The sequence below is a fragment of the Boleophthalmus pectinirostris genome, unplaced genomic scaffold (assembly GCF_026225935.1).
Source record: "Boleophthalmus pectinirostris isolate CB_2022bp ecotype Guang Dong unplaced genomic scaffold, ASM2622593v1 HiC_scaffold_10, whole genome shotgun sequence".
Classification (NCBI taxonomy): domain Eukaryota; kingdom Metazoa; phylum Chordata; class Actinopteri; order Gobiiformes; family Gobiidae; genus Boleophthalmus; species Boleophthalmus pectinirostris.
In genome coordinates this window covers 25,061,860-25,078,642 of record NW_026570971.1, presented here as the reverse complement: position 1 = coordinate 25,078,642, position 16,783 = coordinate 25,061,860, and the positions used below count along the sequence as shown (strand labels likewise).

Here is a 16,783-nt window from a genome sequence, read left to right as displayed (position 1 = left end):
AAGGACAACTTTTTTTTTATAGTGCTAGCCTAAAATAGCGTTGGCCATTCTCCTCAGTATTTGGCTGGTGGCGAGGTCCTGTTGTGTGGGATTTGTACCTGTTTGCCCAGAGCGGTGATGTCTCTCTCAAAGGCCCCATGCACACGGTGGAAAGACTCTGCTTTACTGAAATCATCCCCCACGTCTTCAGGCAGCTCAGTTTGCTTCTCGTAGATCTGGGACACCAACTCTTTGCCATCGTCGAAATATCTGAGAAATAGAACATATGTAGGTTTGGTTTTGGTATAGTTGTTTGGAAAAATCGTGGTTATTTAAAGGTGCACTGACTAACTTTTCTGGTGGAGGGTCTGCTACTTACTTGTCTCCATGGAGATTTTACTGCTTTGTCTAGAATTTTCCATTGTGTGACATTAAACATATCCATCTAGCATTTATTCATTAAGGGTTCTATTGCTCAAAAATACAATAATCCCTTCTCTTAATAGGGGCGACTTTTCACAGATCTGTACTGTAACCTACTTGTCTCCCTCATGATACATAGGATTCATCTATACTTTGGAACATTCTAGACAAAGCAATAACATGTTCATGGAGACAGATGGCAGATCCTCTAGAAATGTTACACAGTGTGAGTTATCATAATTTATTAGTAATGTTTTGTGATTCATATTAGATTATTACAAGTATTTTTTTAACAGGCATATTAATTGAAGCAATAACTGTAATTATGATTAATAGCCATAGGTCCTAGTTTCAATTCCCAGATTATGTTGTGGCAGTAAAAAAAAGTTCCCCTAAATAGACAAAAAACAAACTTGGATTCAAAAGTATTTATGTAAATTCCAAAGCTCTCATATAATACCAAGAGAGGAAGGGCATCCAGCATAAAACAGCTACAAAATAAATATGCAAATTGCTGAAAGTTACGAGACATATTATTTATCAACCAGGATAAAAGCCACCAGTAAAGATTTTACACCTATACATAACATAATAATTAGTTCAATTATTCATGCTAGACTGACTGCAGTATGAGGTAATAATCCACTTCATCTCAGACCAGATGTTAAAAGGTCTAAAATATAATAAATATTTTGAAATGAAGCACATTCAACCTTTACTAGTTTCTTGACTCTTGACTTCTGCGTCACAGGAAATAATACTTAAACCTTAAGTAAACCTATTTGTGTCAGTGCATATATACATACACATTATTATAAACATACAGAGAAGAAAACAGATAAATAATATACACAAAGATTATAAGAGATAGGGGTAATTAAACGATTCAGATTGATAATTAGCCAGTGGAATTTTAACTGACCGTAGTTTAATGCTGATGACATATTGCTCTAGATTGTATGAACTGTATTGACTTTTTACTACCTAAATCACAAGTTTTACTTTTTGTTAAGGTTGACTGAGTGAGCGTCATTGATTAAACTCTCCTAGTCCATTATTAAAGTTATAAATCACTGTTTTGTTTTATTTTAAAAGGACCACCATTAGCAGTGCCTTCTACTGGGATTTCAAACAGGCTGATTGTATTGACCGCGATAATTGGCTCATGGGGACAAGCCTTTTCCATTATTACTTTGCCAATACAAACTTGACATGTTTGGTTAAATTTATTCCCTTCTGTGTCCTTATTAACAAGGTAAATTATTGGTGATTAAAAGTCACAGTAAAAGAAAGTCTGTTTCTCAAGATTTAAAAAGAACACTGGCTTTTTACACCATGAACAAAATTAATTTTAAATAAATAAAAATGAATTAAAAAAGAATAAGAAGAAATAAATAGCTGGTTTTAACAAACTGTATGTGAACTGTGTACTGTGAATACTGTAAATGTGGTTACAAAATTATGCATACTGAATGAAAAAGAACAAAATATTTCTCTAAGTTCCTTTTTTAAATTCATGAAGTTTAAAGTCACATTTTTTCTTTCTGTCCATAAATTTAACACTAAACTCATGAGTGCTCTATTCAAAACTAAAATAATCTTTCATAATCAAGTATTTTTTTTGTCCATGCATACTGGTGGTATTTTTTTGTAGTAACAACTACACATTGAAATGTCAATTGTCCCCCTTATCCATGGGTTATAGTTAGTATAGCTAGTTATTTGGTGTCATTTTGCGGATCACAGAGCATTCAAGAGATAATAGTTTGTTTTGAATTGTTATTTGCCACACGATGGCCCTATCATTTCATCATTCTAAAAGCCCGGGATAAATGTATAGAGGTCTTTGTGTCTTAATTTAGCAGGTCATTCATACACTAAGGACATGTTCATATTTTTTTTCTATTTAAACCTCTGTAACTTTTTAAAGTTCCTAGTCACACATCCATATTATAGTCTTTTTGTGTGTTTGTATTGACCTTATTCTGTCCACCCACTTTTGCCTCTAAATACCAATAAACCACACTTTTTTGAGGTGGAATTTCTGGTTAAGCTGAAATAAATTTAAATAAAGAGTTTTGCTGTTGATTTGCGTAAAATGTGTTCATGTGCACCAACAAGTCAACTTTTTATATACTATATTATACTCTAGAATAAATATATTATAATAATTGTGATATTGTGAACTTTATTCTGCAGCCATGTGTATGGCTTAACAAATTTTACAAAAATAGAATTTGAATTTTTATTTTTTGTACAGTATATTTTTTGTTCTTTTTTGTGATGTCTGGCTTTTGTTTTAGTTCTGTTTTATTTCCATTATCAGTGTGAATGTGGTACAGGTGGATCCCCAGTCTGTTTGCTGTATGTAAAAAAAAGTTTCATGCATTCATTGTGAAGCGTCTTTGTGTTACTGTGAAAAGCGCTGTATAAAACTGATGTATTATTATTATTGTAGCCTGGTACAGATGTAGACCCCAAGAAGAATAGCACAGTTTTTTCAGTAGCTAATGGAGATCTAAATAAAAAACAAACAAACAAACAAACAAGGCACCGATTTTCTGGGAGGCGTTATCTTACTTGAGCAGTTCATAGGAGGCGGTGAGCAGTTGCCCACGTGTGTCTATGAGCTCCAGTAGGTCTGCCCAACTCTCGTTGATGCCATCCTTCCATTCAGCCATGGTGGCTGCCTCACTGTGCCCGCCCTCAATCAGCTCATCAATCGTCTGGTTCACAAAGTCCACGCGGTCCTGCCCCACCATGCCAGTCTCACGGGCAAACTCACGGAACTTATCCCTGAGGAGCTGCAGGGACAGAAGAGATTAGGTTTAAAAGAAGGAAAGGTAAATGGAGTTTTTATGAAGCCTATCATAAAGACCTATACAATGTGTGTATAAGGGATATGGGAAATGTGCAACTTTGGTTTACTTATTTTTTAATTCAGCTATAACATCAAAGCCTGAAGGTCTGCTGTGCTGCCCTTAGTAATAAACTTAGGCAAGACATTTAACAACAAAGAGGCGGTATTTAACTTCAATGGGGTATTAAATTAACTGCTAACACTTAACATATTTAGATCAGCATGCTACCTTTTATTGTTTTGAAAATGCTATAGTCGCTGAAAACAAGGTAACAAAGCACAAGTTACTACGCTTCGAGTCCCCCCTCCCTTTGCTCCCCACATTAAGTCACTCCCCCCTCAGAGCGCACTGCATAATATGTGTTCTTTAAAGGTGCACTGTGCAACTTGTTGTTGATGTTATTGCTTTACCTGGAATGTTCCATGGTAAGAAATTAAACATATGCATCTGCCAGTTTTTCATTACAGATGTTTCTCTTGCTCAAAAACAATATAATTCCTTCTGTGAAGAGGGGCGACTGTCCATTGTACTGAACTGTAATGTAGCGTAGTGCTGTAACCTGCGTGTTTCCCTTGTGATAAATAGCTTTAATCTATACTGTGGAACATTCTAGACAAAAGTAATAACATTTCCATGGAGACAAGCGGGTAGTGGACCCTTCACTAGAAATGTTAGGCAGTGCACCTTTAACAAACTAGGACCAAACTAAACCAGGACAAATGTGATTGCAGCTTTAATTCACTTTCCAGTTTTATATTTTGCATTCATATTACAGAACAGTTACATTTTATAACCACAGCCCATTTGTTGTTGTGTTTAATTACTTTCTTTTTTTTTTTTTTTTCAAACCTCTCCCACAAATGTTACCCTAAAGGCCTGCAGTAGATCTATGCTAAGAGACACATTCAATACAGTGTTGTTACCAATACAGTACAATATATTCAGGCCCCACAAGATTATCTAAAACACCTGATATTGTACCTAGGAGCTCTTTAAATATAATATAACATAATACAAGCTAATACTTCTTTAGTGTCTGCGCTCTGTTCCCACTGCAGCAGATGGCCCTGATTACTTTACACCAAAAACAGCAAAAGAACAAAATGAGAAAATCATTGTTTCCTCTGGAGGTTTTTCTGAACAAATCGCTTTCTCACTGTTGTTTGGAAAAATCTGCCTTTGATTTCTGCTCATTCAACACACAGAGACAAAACACTAAGGCCCCTTTTCAAATGGGTTTATCTACATCTGCAGGCAGGGCTAAAACAGTACGCCATCCAGGCTAGCACAATATACTTTTACTGTGTCAGAGGTGGAGAGCACAGTGCTGCTTCTAGCTATTTCTATTTGAGTATTCCCTATGTAACCAGGAGGTAGGGAGTTTAAATCTGGTCCCTGGGTAATTCAGCCTCATTATCTTTAACATTCACTGCTTGGTTGCAACCGGGAGGGCATCTGGTGTAAAACTTGTGACTAAAGGCTGTGGCAATTTTGAATAGTCACAGGAAGCAACCAAAATAATAAAAAAATCTATACATTGCTACTGTCATTATTATTGATACTTTGCAGCTGATGTCATCAATGTTCCCTGGGGGTGTGATACTAACTGTAGGCACTGCTCTGTCTGAGTCTTTGTTAGACTTTAACATGAGCTTTATTTTTAACACAATCCAACTAGAAAAACTACTACAATTCAGTTTCATGTAATCTTTTTGTATATTGTTTATCTGTTTTCTTTAAAGGTTCATTGTGTAACTTTTCTAGTGGAGGATCCATCATATCCTTTTCTCTTTGGAGATGTTACTGCTTTGTCTGAAATGTTTCACAATATGGTATTAAAACTTTTTATCTTCACATCAAACCAGATCAAGTTACAGGTAAGATCTGCTCAGAGTCAGAAAACCTGCTTTTCTAGGTATTTTTGAGCTACAAAACCACCTAGAGTAGAGCTGTTTAATGTCATACTGTGGAACATTCCAAGTAGAGCAATGACACATCCATAAAAGCAGATGACAGATTCTCAAACAAAAAGCTACACAGTGCACCTTGTATATATGTATGTATGTTTATAATAATGCATATGTATATATGCAATATATTTAATTTAAAAAGTGAAAGAGTAAATATTAGTTGTACCGTGACATGGTCCAAGTCCTGTCCCATTTCCTGAGAAGAGGCGATGACGTCCCTCTCCGCGATCCACTGCTCCAGATCCTGCACTTCTCGACTCAACAGGAAGTGCTGGAACGTGTGGTCCAGTTTCTTCCTGCGATCTTCAGCCAGCTCCTTCAGCCCAGCGTACTGTTTATCCACCTGGCTCTGGCGTCGGATTATGGCCTCCCTAAAGATACAAAGAAACAGCAGATTCAGGGAGCGAGCATAAAATAAGTAATAGACAAAAATAAGATAAGATAATCTCAGTGGTTATACTTATTACGTGGTGTCATTTTAATCTTACTACCAGTGGAGGACAAAGTAATTCCATTTCGTCACTTAAATGTGCATTGTGTGACTTTTCTGGTGGAGGTTCGGTCAAATGCTTTTCTCCGTGGAGATGTTATTGCTTTGCCTGGAATGTTTCACAGTATGGCATTAAACCTTTCTGTTTTCACAGAGACCAAACCAGACCAAGTTAGAAGTCAGATTTGTGGACAGGCAACCCCACTCACTGTCAGAATGCCTGTTTTTCTAGTTATGTTTGAGCAATAAAACCACCTGTAATTGAATAAAAAAAAAAATATATAAATATAAATGAAAAAAACAAACAAACATCTACTAGTATTACTCTCCCTGTATCTGACCTGTAACTTGCCCTTGTTGGCGTCACCTTCTTATTTCCATAGATACCTTTAATGTTATAGTGTGGAACATTCCAAGCAACATAAAAAGATCTTCACTGAGACCAGCAGGTGACATACCCTCCAAACAAAGTATGTTTATAGATATACAGATTCTTATATTTAGTTTTAAAGACTAGATTTTTTCCCCTTTATATCAGTGAGGGTAATTCTGTATCTTAGGTCACATTATCACATGTTTTTTAATACCGTGCAGTCTTCAGGGAGGACACCACAAATGAGAAAAGGGCGTTGAAGTGTACTCAAGATGGACGTGAGATTACCAAATAGATTACATTTTACATGGTTGTCATCCTTATCTCACCAAACCATAACTGACTGAGACAACAGGGCAAATTGGTAACCATGGAAACATATTTTTTGTATAAGATTATCAAAACATTGACAAACCCATCTGGATGTTCCTCAGCAAACATCTTCTGAGCACGGTCCGCCAACTTCTGAATGGCGTTTTCATAGTCGTCCACATCTTCTTTCAGAATCATGTGTCTCTTCAGCATTAGCATAGCGCTCTGTTCGTCCTAAAAATACGAGGAAAAGTTAGCAAACAATGAAAGGTAAAGCAAAGGGTGCGGAAATAAAATAATCAAGAAAACCGTTTTGGAGATATCAGAGGAGACAAGACATCAAAGCGCTATAAAAACACCCAAATAGGTTTTAAATGGAGAGTGGCACTTATGAGAAACATGTCCACGTAATTGAAGGGAAATCCAGCCATGTAATTATGTTAATGCATGCGCAGCTACGAGTGATTCTTCAATATGACATGGCCAGTTTGAATCATATTATACAGAAACCTCATAACAGTTCAAAGAAAAGAAATTGCAGTCTCCAATTTTGTGTTCAATTTGCGTTTAGATTCGAGGATGTGATCAGAGATGTGGCCATTTGCATGAGATGGTTCTATATGCGCACAATACTATTTCTCTGCTTTATTCATATGAGAGAGGGGGATATTGTGTTTTGGTAGATTTTCTTTTCCTTTGTTTTACTTTGAGTGTGTAGCTTTGAGTCAATGCTGAGCCAAAGGAGAAAAATACTAATTTTATAAGAAGCAATATGCAGCCAGAACAAACCTGAATTTACTGGAGTTGATTTGCGTCCTATATTACACAAAATTGACTCTTTCGAGATTTAAACCAAGTTATAATGTTGTTACCTCATCAAAAACATACCTGGAGTTGTGTTTGCACATGTTTGAGTAAACCTTTATTTTTAGTCTGTCTACATCTCCAAATCTTAAAATGCTCTGTTCCACCTTGTGATGTCATGAAGGGTAATTTCCAAATTAACAGCTACTCTTTACCTTTTGTTCAGTGGAGATTGGCAATTCCAGGGCTGAAATAATTCAAATGATCCTAGTGAAGGTGTTTGGAGTTTAAAAAACACAGCGGAGCACTTCTATTACCACATGGCATCACAATGTGTAACAGAGTGTTTTCTGAAGAAGAACTAAATATGCAGGGTTTGTGTGTGTGAACATGTATGTATAAAACAAAACACAACTCCACCTATGTTTGTGATGAGGAAACTACATTATAATTCTGCAGTATGGCACTAAACTTATCTATCTAAAACACCTTGATAAACCTTGACTAATCTTACTGTAAGCGGGTCACCTCTTCACAGATATGACTTGTAAACTGGCCTACTGCATCACTGGCTTGGAGACAAGTTGAACACTATAATTTGTAACATTTAAAGGCAAAGCTATATCATCTCCATGGAGACAAGCAGGTAGTGGAACACCACCAGAAACGTTACATGGAGCAGCTTTAATATATTACAAAACAGACAAACACCCAGGACTATTTTAAAACATGTTAAAGGTGCACTGTGTAACTTTACTGGTGAAGGGTATGCTACTGGCTTGTCTCCATGGAGATGTTATTGCTTTGCTGGGAAAGTTGCACAGTATTGCATTAAGTGGTTCATTTTCATAATAAGTGTTTGTTGCTCAAAAATACCTGTAAGCAGGATAGCCATTTCCCTGATCTGACCAGTAACTTGGCTTGATGGTGTCATCTGCTTGTCTCCATGGATATATTATTCGTTTAATGCCATACTGTGGGACATTCTAAGCAATGCAATAAGATTTCCATTGAGACAAGCAGGTGTCAGACCCCCTACCAGAAGACTCTTGCTATTTTTGCTACTTGTTTAGAATGTCTTACTACCATTTATTTTTCTCTTTATTATTAATATACATTGTGATGTGTGAGCTACTGTCTCCAAGTAATTTCTCTTGTGGGTCAATAAAGTTTGTCTGAGTCTAAACTTTTGTTTGTATTAACTTTCAGCATCCTCCCCTCTTATGCCCCTCTCCTCACCTTGGCCTTCTCATCTGCGATCATGTACAGCTCCTTCTCTCCGATCCAGGCCTCAGCTTCATCGGCGTCATTGTAATACTGCTGGGCGAGGTTGGACCCGTTAAGCCTGTCCCTGCGTTTGTCCATCTCATCCTGCAGGGTGGCCCATGACGTCTCCAGGTCCCTCAGCTGCTCCTGGATTCTCTCAGCCTCTGGTCTGTTCTCTGCCCTGGCTGCTGCCTCCATCCTCCTGCCCCGCTCCAGCACCTCATCCACACGGGGCTGGTGCCCCTCGATCTCCTTCTGCAGAGTCTAAGAGCATCCAGAAACACATGTACTTGTGATTGGTGGTTTTCAGATTCTAAAATGTGATGATATCCTGCTCCCAAATGGGGGCAAGGGCCTGTTTTTCCTATTGATAACACTGTACTCTCCCATGAAATACATAATTAAGGTAAAGTAACAATTGTTGAACCTGATCATTTTTATCAGTGACTATAACTCACCATATTACAACAGAGACCTGCATTTTAACAATATTAATTTTTGCTGCACTCCATCTGTATTAAATACTATTGGCCTATAGAATGGTGGCATGTCATCTGTACCACAGCAATACTTTCATGTCATCAACATTCTCAACAGACCCATGAAAATTTGTTGTTGAAACCCATTTTATATATATTTTTTGAGTTGTCAGACCATGTTTATTTATTTATTATATTATATTATATTATTTTTATTATTTAAAACAATCAGAAAATGATTTGGAAATGTATTATTATTGTTTTGGTTCCACCTCATGAACAAGCAAATGTAATAAATGTAAATTCTTGGTGTCTGAATTGTGTCATTATTTTAAGGATTAGAATCAAATTTAATTGATACTTGGTAATAAAAAAGAAATTCATTCAAAAATTAATTGTTCTGTAATAAAAACGACATATACTTGATGACAATATAAATTTTTGTCTTCTGCTTGAAAGCTAGTACATTGCTACTGCCTAAGCCTGTTCAGTCAGTAATATATGATTTAGTTACTATTATCATGACTTTTCTACTATACTAAATGTGTATTTGACTGAGAAAAACGCTTCTGAATATACAGGTATCTAAAAACGTATGTATTAATGGTCAAAGTAATCACTTTAGTGAGAGTGAGGCTAAAAGTGAGTCCCTAATTTGACGTTTCCCTGACAGTGTAAGTTCAGTGAGAGTTGGTACAGACCTGGTTCTTTTTCAGCAGCATTTGCACAGTTTGCAGGTTATGCCCGTGCTCCTGTGACATGGCCAGGGGCATCCTCTCCTCAATCCACAGCTGATGGACACAACAAGAACAGTGTATTATACAAGATATATTATACACTCTCAATGGCAGCTAGACTAGTGTATAAATATACAGCTTGCAACTCCAGGTGGGACTCAAAAATGAACTTAACATTGAAACTTTTAAAATTGGGGTTTTGGAGATAAGCTGAATTACATTATTGAGTATGTTGTCTGTAATGTAAAAAAAATAAAAGCTGCAAAAAAGATATTAGCGCTTTACATCAAGGGACCACTCACCCATTCACACACACATTCATACGTCAGTGTACGCAGACACTGGGGGAAAGGGGGGTTAAGTGTGTTGCCTAAGGACACAACCACAGCATTCGTTTGTGGGAGCGGGATTCGACCCACCAACCTTAGGCTTTACCAACTGAGCTACTTGTTGGTAGTTAGTTTTAAAGTCCACCTACATTTAGTGCAATATTTGAACCTTAACCAAGACATTTAACTGCATGTTTTAGCATATTTCTGATGGACTCTCAAAATATGATCTGACATTGTTTTCTAAATAATTTAAGATACTGATTTTTCATTTTTGTCAGTATTACTCATGCCTGTTTACCACTGGGATTATATTACAAATGAGTATAAAGACATGCTATTACTTGAAGCTACCCTCTTCACTATGTCTCAGACCCTCTCTTTACTCGTCATCCTCCCTTCACTGTGGTGGATTTAGGCAGTGAAAGGCATAAGGGATTACAGCTGTAGCTCTGGAGCACCTGGGGAGCTGATTTCACACAGAGCAGTCGGACTTACTGTCACAACTGAGAATGAAAACTGTATTTAGAAATTAATAGACTCCAACAGGATTCAGTGTCAGGCCGACTCAAGCTGAACTGGTGGATTTTTACAGAGGCTGGCAACAACAACAAGAACACCTGTTGGCAGTTATTGAGTTGAAAAAACAAAATACGACCAAATGGTGTTTCAAAATATATTGTTATGAGCTTCGAACTAGTTTGTGTAGCAATATCTTCTCCCAGCTGCTGATATTTTACATACGACCAAAATGTCTCTTGTTGAAGTGAGCCATGTTTTCACAGATCACAAGAAATACAAATCTGGTTGTAACAGTTTGATTTATTTAGATTTTAAAAATTTTGATGATGAGATGTCACACCTCCTTATCAAAGCCCAATCTCGGTTAAGCATGGCCAGGCCTGGTTAGTACTTGGAGGGGAGACTGCTGGGAATACCAGGTACCACAGTGGGGCGCCAGTGGTAAAAACTGACGCTGTGTCTTTAGGCAAGACTCTTCACCCACATTGTCTTGCTCTGATGATTTGACTTATAGCAACTCACCCTTATGTGAGTATGTCATGTCAATGACTATTTCATCTTTGCACTGTTTTCTTCTTACGACCTCTTGTATACAGCTGAGATATATTTGTATTACTATATTTCAACATTTTATTTTTACATGTACATAATTCTGCCTTGTTTGACACCTGTCTGTTGTTATTTTTGCTACCATGTATATTTTTGCTCTTCATTATTATAATATATTGTTGTGAGAGCTATGGTATCCAAGTAATTTCCCTTGTGGATCAATAAAGTTTGTCTAAGTCTATGACACTCACCAGCTCATCTGCCAGGTCCCTGTAAAACTGATGCACGGCCTTGACCGCCTCCAGTTTTCCTTTGCGTTCGGCCAGAGGGGTGAGGAGCTGCTGAAACTCCGCCCTCAGACTCTGTTGCTCCGCCTCCAGAACGGGCTGGTCCTCCCTGCCGCCATGTTTCCTCACTGCCTCCTGCAGCTCGTCCAGCTCCCGTCCGCGGTCACGCACCTGGTTCTCCGTCAGCTAAAGACACAGCACCAGAGAAGACAAATGACCTCTCAAAACTCTAATCAAGATGTAGATTAAGCTGATTCAAAGCCTTTTAATAACGTTTTTAGGGAATAAAGTGTAGCCTGTGTGAATGATTTATACGGGCAGTCACCGGCCCAAATTTAAATCTCCCCAAGGCCAATGACACCGGCCCAATGACACCGGCCCACAATGCATAGGAAAGTATTTTCAAAATTATGTATGAAGTAAAATGGTTCCTGTCTGTGAGTATCTATTACCACTGATTAATACCTACTAATAAAATATTTAAAAATACATATAAATAATAAGAATTAATAAATGATTCTGTATTGCCTACTCTAGGCCAGGATATCCTTCAAGACATCATTAATCACAGTCATAATAATATGTGGATAAATTGTAGATAAATCAATTTAAATTATTTCTTGAAATCATCTCGAGACGCCCCTGGGGCTTCTGATCCCCATTTTGGAAACCACTGTACCAGGGTGTGTTAAAATACTGAAATACTGATATATTGTGAGCCTACTGCAATGTTATAAGAGTTTATTTTTAGGCAAGTCTGTCACAATAACACATTCTGAAGTATGATATAATGATGAAGTAAATATTGATAAATGATAAAATAGGTCTCCAGGAAGAATAGCTGATAGCTACTGGAGGTCAATTAAAATTAGAAAAACAATATAACTATAATATGGAAACAAATTTATGCTCTTATATTTAAGAGCAGATTTAAATCACAAAAACTATTCTAAATTTACAATATTGTTAAAAACAGCAGAAACACTTCAGTACTTAGTTTGCATCTGTAAAGAGTCACAAAAGTTGCTAATTCAACATTTTATGGCTCAAATCTCATCATAATCTCCAAAAAATACCACAAATGTCCCTATAGTGCAAAGAAAATGTACACACAATAAATACTGACCCCCAAAAATATTGTTCCAGTTTTCATACATTGAACAATAAGTTGATATAGTAATAATCATGGCAGGCCTATTTTTAGGTACATTAGACTAAATGTGACAGTGCTACAGTTTTGTTGCTTATTTAGAGAAATTGAACTTGTTTATGTATTACATTTCACATATTCTTTGATTTGATATTTAAAGTGGATGTCACATGAAGTTTTTTGCACTTAATAGTGACTTAACAAAAAATGTTCAACATATAAATTACCATATGTAAAAACTGTACAATTTTATTGTTGTTATTAATGTATTGTATTGAATCGTGAGAGACCTATATTGTCCACAGACCTGGTGTTTCTTGAGCAGGATATTGGCCTTGGTCAGGTCCCTCACATCCTCCTCTGCTCCGCTCTTGAGCTGAAGCTGCAGTTCCTTCAGCCACTTCTTGATCGGTCAAACTCTGGTCAAACAGTTCCGAGCGGTTTGCATCGAACAGAAGACGGGCCTTCTCCTCCGCCGTGGACTCCAGCTTATCCCACAGCTCGTGAAGTTTTGCCAAACGCTCTTTTACAATGGGCTCAAATTCAGGTTTAGACTCCATCAGCTCATGTCCCTCCTGAGGCAAACAGATGAGACAAAATGTGAGGAGGTGTAACAGATAAATTTGTACATGGTAAAAATATATTTGTTGTGTTTCTTCCTGTTTAACCTCAATGTATTTTTTCAGTTAAAGAACAAATACAGTTGCATAACAAAATATTAGAGTGACCAGACTAGCTTCAATCTGGACACTGCTGTTTGTTACAAGCATAGAGAACCTTGCGGTAGTCTAACAAAACAAAAATTTCGAGTTCAATTTTGATAGAAAAGGCTCACGATATGCCAATACCAATTTCAAATGATAATACAAATCTATTTTTAGACTTTACATGTATTATTATTTATTTAATATTTAAATGTAGTCATACATTTGTTCTGATCAAGACCATTCTAAAACCTCAAGAAATGTCTAATTTAAAGCTATGTTTTGTATTTCTTTATTTTTTACTTATTAAATTGAAAGTGAAACTCTTATTCAAGTGAAAAAAACTCTGTCTCCTTATAAACTAAAACACTAAACTGTATTAAACAGTTTCTCAGCTTTTGACTACATTAAATCCTGCCCAATGTTTCTCTATGGCTCAGACCTGATCCACTTTGTTGAGCCAGTCTTTGTTGGAGGCGAGTTCAGCCATGAAGGCCTGGTGCTTCAGCCATTTGGAGTGAAGGTTTCTGGCCTCATCGTATGATGTGTCCTGAGCCGTCAGCATCTTCTCATTGATCCACACAGTCAGCTACAGGAAGAGAGAGGAGAAAATGCATTAAACCCAGGTATACTGCTCTAGATATGTCAGGAATACTAGAGTAATCAATAATCTTGATGATTCAGACCATGACATGATCCTAACAGTGAAAATATATATATTTTTTAGAATTAAAATTAAAGGGCCCATATTACTCTATTTTCTGATCTGTTGGAATGTTGTTTCCTGATTATAAACATACCTGGAGTTGTGTTTTGTTTCATTCACACAGGTTTAACACACAAAACCTGCATATTTAGGCTGAGTTCTTCCCTCAAACAGAAAACACTGTGTTCCACCTTGTGATGACATGTAAAAGTGCTCCACTGTGTTTTTTTCCATACACCTTCACTAGAATCATTTAGTGACCTGGAATCTCTCCTGAACTAAAGGTAAAAGGCAGCTGTTAACTTGAAAATGAACACTACATGAAATCACAGGGTGAAAGAGTATTTTGAGCTTTGGAGATGTAGTTAGACTAATAATAAAGGATTACTCAAGCATAGCATGAAACAAAGCACAACTCCAGGTATGTTTTTGTTGAGGTAACAACATAACATGGCTCAAAGCTCAAGATAGGAGACAATTTTGTGTAATATAGGACCTTTAAGATATATACATAATTTATGTTTTTAGTAACTACTGTAGATTGAAATCTTCCAAAACTTTATTAGTTTTGAATTTATAGAGAGAAATAATCTGACGTGAGTGAGCCCTCTGTCAATGACAAAGCACAGTCACTTCCTCACTAAAACGCCCTAAATTAATAATGATAACAAAACTGAACTTGGCAAAGTCAAACCAACTGCAACATTTTAAATTTGTGAAAAGGTGACTTTTTGGAAATTGGATTTACGTCTTTATCGCAGCAACACAGAGCAATGCAATTAGCCAAAAAGGACCTGCTGTGCAAACTCAATTTATAAATAAGTATTAAAAAATCTAGCTTGATGCAGAACTATTCAAATAAAAAATATATATTAACAAAGCTTTAAATGTGTAATTTGTGGTGATTAAAGGGCCCATATTACACTATACTCTGATCTATGTTATAATGTTGTCTCCTCAAAAACATACACACTTAGAGTTCTTCTCTCAAACAGAAAGCACTCTGTTCCACCTTGTGATGTCATGTGGTTATACATGAAGTGCTTCACTGTGTTTTTAAACTCCTTACACATTCAATAGAATAATTTGGATGATTTCAGTCCTGAAATTTGCAAATTTACTAAACAAAACGTTAAAGGTAGCTGTTAACTTGAAAACTACCACTACATGACATCACAAGGTAGAAAAGAGCATTTGAGCTTTGGAGATGTAGACAGACTAATAATAAAGCGTTACTCAAACGTGTGAATAAGACAAGACACCAGGTATGTTTTTGATCAAGTAACAACATTATAACATGACATAAAGCTCACTAGAGTCAATTTTGTGTATAATATAGCACCTTTAAATGAAAGGTAAACTGTATTTGAACTCACGTCTTGAGTGTTTTGGAGGAAGTGCTGCAGATCACGGTTGTCTTTGAGTTTTCCTGAGACCTCCTCGGCCCTGCGCTTGTTCTTGTCTTGCCTTAAACATAAAACACATTCATACATTAGTACAGTATCACTATAGCAACAAAGCAGGAGTTATGGTCATTTATACTGGAGTTTTTTTTAAAATTTCATACATTTTTTGTTTATATGTGGTCTTTCATTATAAACAATAAATAGGTGATGTAATTTTGAGGAGCATTTATACAGAATTGGCCTATAAATATATATATATATATATATATATATATATATATATATATATATATATATATATATATATATATATATATATAATATAATCAAGTTTTGTGTCCGTTTTAGACATTTTTGGAAGACAAACACACGGGCAAAAATACATTTAATGCCCTATTGTGGAACATCCCCTGCAAAGCAATAATACAGTATCTCCATGGTGAAACAAGAAAACACGCAGGCCGTAAACAACACTCTGCCAGAAAAATTACACATGATGCACATATAAGCTACACAGAACCTCTGTGTATGCAGTAAACACCTAACATAGTAACATAACAGTGCACAGAGCCATTTCTGGGCCTCACTTTGAAGAATAGCTCTCACTTAGGGATCAATACCCATTACAGTCTGGGCTGGTCTATGAGGCTGGATGTGGAAGTTAATGGGAAAAGTGCCCCCCACCTCTCTCTCCTGTGCCTGTCCACAAGCCCTGATACAGTAATCAAAAAGCTGTTGTATGGGATTGGTGGGTTACAGGGTGAAGAGTGAATATTTTCTACATTAGAGCAGGTTTGGTGCGAAAGAGGAGAGGTTTTGAGTAAACACAAGCAATTTATAAGAAGTAGGAAAGCGATAGCTGCAAGTTCTAATGCGAAAAACTGTTTTTTTAAGGACATTTTGGTAAAGTTGACTGAAGGTTTAAAGGTGTACTGTTTAACTTTTCTGGAGGAGGGCCATCAAATTATTTTCTTCATGGAGTTGTTATTGCTTTGTCAGGGGCTCACAGTATGATATTAAACCTTTCAAACCAGACAAGTTACAGGTCAGATCTGTGGAGTGGCAACCCTACTCACAGTCAGAATGCCTTTTCTAGGTATTTTTGAGCTATAAAACCACCTGTAATTTAATTCATGTAAGACAGAGCTGATTAAAGTCATACAATGCAACATTCCAGGCAGAGCACTCACATATTCATAGAAACAAGCAGGTGATGGACCCCCAACTAAAAAGGTCCTCAAAATGTAACAATTTCAAATGCATACACTTTTGTATTTACTGACAATAACAGGCCTAAAAGTATGGTTAAACTGAGAGAAATCTTTTAAACCAATACTGCAGTGGTGCAGCCAGCTAAATAAATGAATAGTTTATGTATTTTTCATGTGGCAAAAGGGAGCAAAAACCAAAAAACAAAATATGTCAAGTTGAGATAT

General features: G+C 36.6%; 1 protein-coding gene across 1 annotated transcript in view; it reads right to left on the bottom strand.

Annotated features, from left to right (window-relative positions):
- Positions 1-16,783, bottom strand: part of sptb (spectrin, beta, erythrocytic) — a 73,262-nt gene that overhangs the window by 13,391 nt on the left and 43,088 nt on the right. The window contains 11 exon segments of the mRNA XM_020921671.2: positions 99-249; positions 2,983-3,206; positions 5,400-5,604; positions 6,512-6,642; positions 8,452-8,742; positions 9,659-9,748; positions 11,346-11,567; positions 12,839-12,938; positions 12,940-13,106; positions 13,678-13,824; positions 15,318-15,408. Coding sequence (XP_020777330.2) covers positions 99-249; positions 2,983-3,206; positions 5,400-5,604; positions 6,512-6,642; positions 8,452-8,742; positions 9,659-9,748; positions 11,346-11,567; positions 12,839-12,938; positions 12,940-13,106; positions 13,678-13,824; positions 15,318-15,408 — 1,819 coding nt within the window.